General features: G+C 39.7%; 1 protein-coding gene across 1 annotated transcript; it reads left to right on the forward strand.

Moving 5' to 3' along the window:
• LOC134287468 (uncharacterized) lies at positions 1-7,577 on the forward strand. Its single transcript, XM_062849325.1, has 2 exons — positions 1-812; positions 5,432-7,577. The coding sequence occupies exon 2, from the start codon at positions 5,439-5,441 to the stop codon at positions 7,044-7,046; it is 1,608 nt and encodes a 535-aa protein (XP_062705309.1). The 5' UTR covers positions 1-812; positions 5,432-5,438; the 3' UTR covers positions 7,047-7,577.
• The last annotated feature ends 485 nt before the right edge of the window (positions 7,578-8,062 follow it).

Raw genomic sequence — 8,062 nt, forward strand, 5'->3', positions numbered from 1 at the left:
ATGTTCAGGTATCCGCCTATCGTGGACTAGATGCTGACAAAGCAGTATCACCCTTGGAGACACTGAGCATAACCCCCATACCAGAATACCCTTTGGACTCCGAGCATATTGATGACACGATAAATCGATACCGGCGCACAGTAACACCGACCATCCAACGCAACCCAGAACAACCAGGCCAGTTGCCATCCGGTGAACTTTTGCTGACATCGAGAAAGCATCGAACTCAATCGGAGGACACAGGTGTGCCCTCGGTCTGGTCTGGCTCGATCAGTCAGTTGGAAGTGAACGTTTGAATCGATAGGTCTAATAGTCAGTTGAAAGCCCTTCTGGCCCAGTATAAGTGTTAGGAAGTGTGAAATGTAAAATTATAAACAAGAACATAATAAAAGTGATGGGATTAGGGTAAATTTGAAACAAGTAGTTTTTTAAAAACCCTAATGTGAAGTCCCGTCCATTTTTGGCGCAGTCGTACGGAACACTCTACGTGCAGTGCTAGTTTTTGGAAGACAATCTAGTGACAAAACCCGATCCGTGGTAATTGGACAGTAGTGCGAAAACCGAAAATTAGTGTCGAATTGACGACATCGGACGTGCCGGTAACCAAGGACTAAAAGTGTGACTGACTTGCGCAGGATTCAGCATTAAGTAGACGCTTAGCCCAACCCGTGGCGAAGCAAGAAACTAGTGACTATCTCCAGTGATCATCAGGAACCAGGCTCTTGGAAACCATCCCTCAACCCGTAGGTGATTTGCGCCGCCCGACACGAAAACTGCATCGGTGGGTTTCAACCCTTTAAGAGTGTCGAACCGTGAGTAAACAACTTTTCTTTTCCCAACCTCTCTATCATTTTGTATGCGTAGATTTAATCCCGTTCCTAAAGTTAAGCCTCTCAGGTACCACGAAAGAAACATGGAACAAGTTAATTTACAGGCAATATTTGACCAAATACAAAACTTGGAGCACAGACTTGGTGCTCTTCAAGTCGAAAACAATAATTTACAGCAGCAACAGCAACAGTTGCAACAACAGCGGCAAGCCCCCGTCGTGGAGGACCGTCGCACGGACTTCTTCCGAATTCCAGACCCCATAAGAATGATCCCATCATTCGACGGGAATAAAAGACAGCTCAGTCATTGGCTTGATACAGCAAGACGAGCTTTGAATTTATGCCGACCACACGTCGCACCGGACTTATTTGCCGTGTACGAACAGGCGGTGATAAACAAGATCGAGGGCAAAGCCCGCGATATGATATGTGTAAACGGAAACCCCACTACCTTCGACGAAGTAGCGGAAATCCTACAAAGTGTCTACGGTGATCGCAATAATATTGCTACATACCAGACACAATTATGGTCACTTAAAATGACCGAATCATTACATATTTACTATAAGAAAACAAAGGAAATAATGGTTAATATGAAGTCTTTGGCAAAGCAGAATCCAACTTATGCAAACCATTGGGACGCTATTAATCATTTCCTTGAACAAGAATGTTTAGCAGCATTTATTAACGGCCTTAGTAAACCCTACTTTGGGTATGCTCAAACAGCACAACCCAGTGATTTGGAGAATGCATACGCATTCCTGTGTCGGTTCCAAAACGCTGAGAAGACGAAGTCCCACACACAAGCTGCATTCGACCAACAGCCCCATGGTAGCAAAAATTTCAAATCTTCCAATAAACCATTTAGCAAGCAATCAGACACCCCATCTACACGACACAAACCGCTATCCGACAGACAGAAAATGACACCCATGGAAGTAGACCCGTCGTTACGTTCCAGAGTTTACAATCATGACGCTGAACAGAAAAACGACGACGATACACATGACACACATAGCGAAGACGATAGTGAAGACGAAGTCAGTGAACAAAGTGTAAATTTTCAGATAGGCCTCGATCCGAGATCGTTGACTTAAATGCAATCAACGGACTTCCCTACGTAATAATGAACATTTGTGGTAAGGACGCAAAAATACTTGTGGATAGTGGATCAAACAAAAATTTCATTTCGCCCAGCCTGATTCCAAAATCAAAACAGCTAAAATGCAAAACCCTCAAAATTTCTAATAGCTCAGGACGGCATGCGGCCGATCAAAAATTCATCACGACAATTTTTGGCCTCAAGCAAAAAGTTACCTTCTACCTTTTAAATTTCCACAATTTTTTTGACGGAATCCTTGGATACGAAACCCTCTCCGACATCGAAGCACTGATCGACGTGAACAACCACAAAATAATCCTTCCCCACAAAACAATCCCGATGCAAATTAGGAAATTAGGCCCTTCGCAGATTACGCTGACAGAGAACTCTACGCGAATGATCAAACTACCCGTTTTACAGAATAATGGCAACGTTTACCTCCCTAACGACATACAAATTGCCAACGCTGTAATCCCTTCTGGGTTGTACCAAGCAGAAAATGGTTTTGTAAACGCTCCAATAAGAAACTTTGGCAAATCTGTCACCTTCCATTGGACAAAGCCAGCAAAAACTATTCAAGTAGCAGAAGTTAACAATATGAATTCACATCATTCTTATCAAGCGTCTCACATACCCCCTTCTGAATTGGAAACAATGATTAGAACCAAACATCTCAACAACGAAGAAAAATCTGCATTACTGAAAATCCTTTCTAAAAATTCCAAAATTTTTCATAATGATTCAGAAAAGTTGTCTTGCACTTCTGCAATTCAACATCGAATAAAAACTACAGATGATATTCCAGTTCATACCAAAACGTACCGATACCCTCATGTCCATAAAGCTGAAGTGGAGAAGCAAATCAACGAAATGTTGGAGGACGGTATTATTCAAAATTCTATTTCCCCCTGGACATCTCCAATCTGGATTGTTCCAAAAAAACTGGATGCAAGCGGAAAAAAGAAATGGCGTGTCGTCATAGACTACCGCAAATTAAATGAAAAGACTGTCGATGATAAATTCCCCATCCCGCGAATTGAAGAAATCCTTGACAGGCTCGGCCGTAGTACCTATTTTACTACACTGGATCTTAAATCTGGATTCCACCAGATTGAGGTACATCCAAAAGACAGGCCGAAAACTGCTTTCAGTACAGAGAAAGGGCACTTCGAATTCATTCGCATGCCCTTTGGATTAAAAAACGCGCCAGCAACTTTTCAGCGCGTAATGAACCACATTCTCGGAAATCTCATTGGAAATTGTTGCCTAGTTTACCTAGACGACATTATTATTTTTGGTAGCTCGTTACAGCACCACATCGATAACCTTAACAAAGTGCTTCAACGGCTTGCTCAAGCCAACCTTAAAATTCAATTTGACAAATGTGAATTTCTTCAGAAACAATGTGAATTTTTGGGGCACATAGTAACCCAAGATGGCATTAAACCCAATCCAAATAAAATCGAAAAAATCCTTAATTGGCCAATCCCAAAAACAACTACTCAAATCAAAGGCTTCCTAGGACTTCTTGGATACTACAGAAAATTTATTCGAGATTTTGCAAAATTAACGAAACCTTTAACCAGGTGCTTGAAAAAAGATACAAAAATTGTCCACAACGAAGAATTTATTAGTTGTTTTAATGATTGCAAACAGTTACTAACGAGCGACCCTATTCTAAAATACCCCGACTTCAATGGAAAATTCATTCTTGAAACTGATGCAAGCGACTTTGCTTTAGGAGCCGTTTTGTCTCAGAAATTCGAAGATGGCAAAGAGCATCCTGTTGCATATGCCTCTAGAACGCTGAATCAAGCAGAATGCAACTATTCTGCCACGGAAAAAGAATTGTTGGCCATTGTATGGGCAACGAAACATTTTAGACCATATATTTACGGAACCTCTTTCGAAATTCGAACCGACCACAAACCACTTGTGTGGCTCCGGCAGAAAAATGATCTGAACAGGAGACTTTTACACTGGAAACTAGCTCTCGAAGAGCTCGAATTTGAAATCAAGTATAAGAAAGGTACTCTAAACGCTAATGCAGATGCACTGTCTCGTATTAACCCTGAGGATAAAACAGAAGTAAACGCCAACTCTACCTCCAGCGATGACATGACACAACACTCCGCGGACACTGACGATAACGACTTCATCCCGTCAACGGAAAGACCCCTTAACGGATTTGGAAATCAAATTGTACTGGTAGAGACAGATGAAGATAGTCGTGAATCCTTGACCCCATTTAAAAACTTCCACAGAATAACTATAAAGAAGGTACATTTTGGTCCAGCAGCCCTGATCAATATTCTTAAGGAATACGCTTCGACGAAATGCGCTACCGGTCTTTATTGTAGCGAAAGTATCCTTAATAGGCTGCAAACTATTTATAAAACTTACTTTTCAAGAGCAAAATCATTAAAAATTTTCTGGACACAAAGATTGTTAGAAGACGTAACAGATGAGCTGGAACAGGACCTGATCATCGAACGGCAACACAACGCGAACCACAGAGGTATCATTGAGACAAAGGCACACATCTCAAGAAGGTACTTTTTCCCAGGAATGAAGAGCAAAATTTCAAAGTTTATCAACATCTGCAAACTTTGTCAAAAGGCTAAGTATGAAAGGCGACCATATAAACAAAAATTCCAATTAACAGCAACACCATCCAGGCCGTTGCAAATTGTTCATATGGATATATTCATAATCAGAAATAGAAATTATCTAACACTTTGTGATAAGTTCTCCAGACTAACAATGGCTATCCCAATTAAAACACGGAATACTATACACATTCTAAGAGCACTAACCCACTTCTTCGCTAACGTTGGAAAACCTTCCTTTCTCGTCATGGATCAGGAAGCATCATTTACCTCAACAACAGTTAAAGAATTCCTTGAGGAAAACGATGTAGAGTACCATTATACGAGTGTTGGACAATCCTCTTCGAATGGTACTGTGGAAATCGTCCATAGGACTATTAGAGAATTGCACAACATCTTAAGTATGAAGGATTCAACTAAAGATTTGTCCGAAACGGCAAAAATTAATCTTGCAGTTTCCATATATAATGACTCAATACACTCTCAAACAAAGTTAACTCCAAAAGAGTTATTTTTTGGCTTCAGAAACGAGGACCCTGTCCCCGAAGATCTCGATGAAAGAATAAGACTGAAGGAGGAATTTTACAGGATTTTGTCTCAAAAACAATTAGAGAAAAAACGTTCAGACTTAGAAAAACTGAACATAAACAGAGAAGATCCTGAAAACTTCCTTCCAAATGAAACGGTCTTCGAAAGAAAAAGGAATAACTTGAAGCACCAAGAGAGGTATAGAGAAATACAAGTCAAAGATAATTTAGAGTCAAACATAATCGACGAGAATGGGAGAAAAGTCCACAAAACAAAATTAAAACGTAAACGTAAAACTTAATTTCGACGTAGAACTAATTGCACCTTTTTGTCTTCTTTCCCTTCTTCTCCTGTCATTTCAGCTCGAAGATGACACACAAACACCCGATACTTTTTTGTCTTACAATTATGATGTTTTTCAATCCTATTTACTCTGCTTACTTGGAAATCCTTGAACTTAATGAAAATCCCGGTATAGTTGCGTTCAAGACTAATTCAGTCTTTATAAAAGAAGGATCTCACACACTATTCCATAGATTTAATTTATTTTCCTTTACCGTCGTTCTCAAGCAGTATGAATCCATTATTTTGAACATTGAAGAAAACCCAAAGATAGCAGAACTAGTTAAAATTCTTAAACAAAAGCAGAGTCAGGCTTATTTTATCCTTGAAAATTTAACCGCTAGAAGTAGAAAAACAAAACGATCTCTTAATTTTCTTGGGTCTACCTTAAAAATGATTACAGGGAATCTCGATAATGAAGATTTGTTAAAAATAGAAAACCAACTTGAAATTCTTAAAAATTCAAATAACCTTTTAGTAACAGAGAATAATGAACAAATTCAAATTAATAAATTGTTTGAGGAAAGGATTAACAATATTACTAAACAAGCTTATAGACAGTCTAGGGAAATAGATAGCATCATTAAACAGACAAGACTGAGCTTAGACAGACCTGTCGAATGGGAACATCTCCTGCACCTACACAACATCATCTTCAACATCGACATGATCAACCAGCAGCTGTCTACAATTTTCGAGGCCATTCAGTTGTCCAAGTTGGGTTTAATTTCAAAGGCTTTCTTACAACCATCAGAGCTAGAATTTGCAACGAATCTGTTGGAGTCACAAGGCGTTGTGATTAACAGCTATGACCAAGTTTATGAGTTTTTGGAACCCATAGCATTCCACAATAACTCAGACATAATCCTACTCATAAAAATTCCTAAATTCAGGCAAGGAGAATTTGTGCAACTCCAAATAGAAGCCATTCCACGACAGTTTAAAATCATACCGATAAATGCAACAAAAGCCATTGTTGGTAACAATGAGTCTTACCTAATTTCCCATCCATGCATGAACATCGAGCATAGCATCATCTGCGACGTCCAGAACTTGTATAACACTTCAAATGACGGATGCTTACATGAGTTACTAAGAGGAAATACGGGTAACTGTACCTTCATTAGATCCCCAATGAAACCTGACACAAAGGAAATCGAGAATCTCGGACTGTTAGTTAAAAACTCTGTTGATCCGACTTCGATGCAAAACAGTTGTGGATATGGTCCGAGGAATTTAACAGGAACGTTTCTCATATCATTTAGAGATTGTTCCATCACCCTCAACGGAAAAACCTTTACCAGCAAAACATTCAGAGGAGAATCCAGACCTGTCATCTTACCCCTACATTCAGTTAGCGTAGATGAGTCACAGACAGAACCAGAATCCATTGACTATATGGAACAACTGCACATTAGGAATCGTCATAAGCTGGAGCACTTAGAAACAGCAAACAAAAGGACTAAAGTGCTCAACATAGTAGGAATAGTTCTCATCACATGCTTCGTAGCAGTAATTTTCGCTTTTCTTACGAGAGAAGTTCGTAAACTCAAAATGAAGCTGACAATACGGATCCCTGCAAACAATGCGTTGGAAAGCTCTCAAACAATATTGAACCGAGACGGTTCAAACTAAGGCGGGGGAAGTTATGGACATCCCTAGGCTCTACCCACGATGTTCAGGTATCCGCCTATCGTGGACTAGATGCTGACAAAGCAGTATCACCCTTGGAGACACTGAGCATAACCCCCATACCAGAATACCCTTTGGACTCCGAGCATATTGATGACACGATAAATCGATACCGGCGCACAGTAACACCGACCATCCAACGCAACCCAGAACAACCAGGCCAGTTGCCATCCGGTGAACTTTTGCTGACATCGAGAAAGCATCGAACTCAATCGGAGGACACAGGTGTGCCCTCGGTCTGGTCTGGCTCGATCAGTCAGTTGGAAGTGAACGTTTGAATCGATAGGTCTAATAGTCAGTTGAAAGCCCTTCTGGCCCAGTATAAGTGTTAGGAAGTGTGAAATGTAAAATTATAAACAAGAACATAATAAAAGTGATGGGATTAGGGTAAATTTGAAACAAGTAGTTTTTTAAAAACCCTAATGTGAAGTCCCGTCCATTTTTATATATCCCATATTTAGCGTGTAATAGTGCCTTGAACTTTTCGCATTTTTTCCTGCCGCACCCTGTATATGGAAATCAAGTCATCATTTTTAAACAGATTCCGAATTTGCAGAAGAAATATCCCATGGATGATAGGCGAGAAGGATCTTCCATGAAAAACGTTTTAGAGCTCAACCTCATAGAAACATTGCAAGAGAAACTCTGGTGGAATTTGTGCTTAAACTTTTTTAAATATTCCGGAGGGAATTTAAGTAACATGCAAGTGTTCAGCTCAGGATTGATCAGAATATTCCTTGAAAAAAAAAAGAAATTCCGTAGCATTCTTTAACTTCTCGATCGGATTCCTAAAGGATACTTTCATATTTTCTGAAGAATTCCTATAAGTATTTTTAGGAAGGATTCTGAATAAATTCTCGATGAACTTACAAAATCAACGACTGCATACATTCATGAAGTAGTTGTGATGAAGACTTTTGGAACTCCCAGAAATATCTGCAGGTTATTCTGTATTCATT

Source organism: Aedes albopictus, chromosome 2 (genome assembly GCF_035046485.1).
Source record: "Aedes albopictus strain Foshan chromosome 2, AalbF5, whole genome shotgun sequence".
NCBI lineage: Eukaryota > Metazoa > Arthropoda > Insecta > Diptera > Culicidae > Aedes > Aedes albopictus.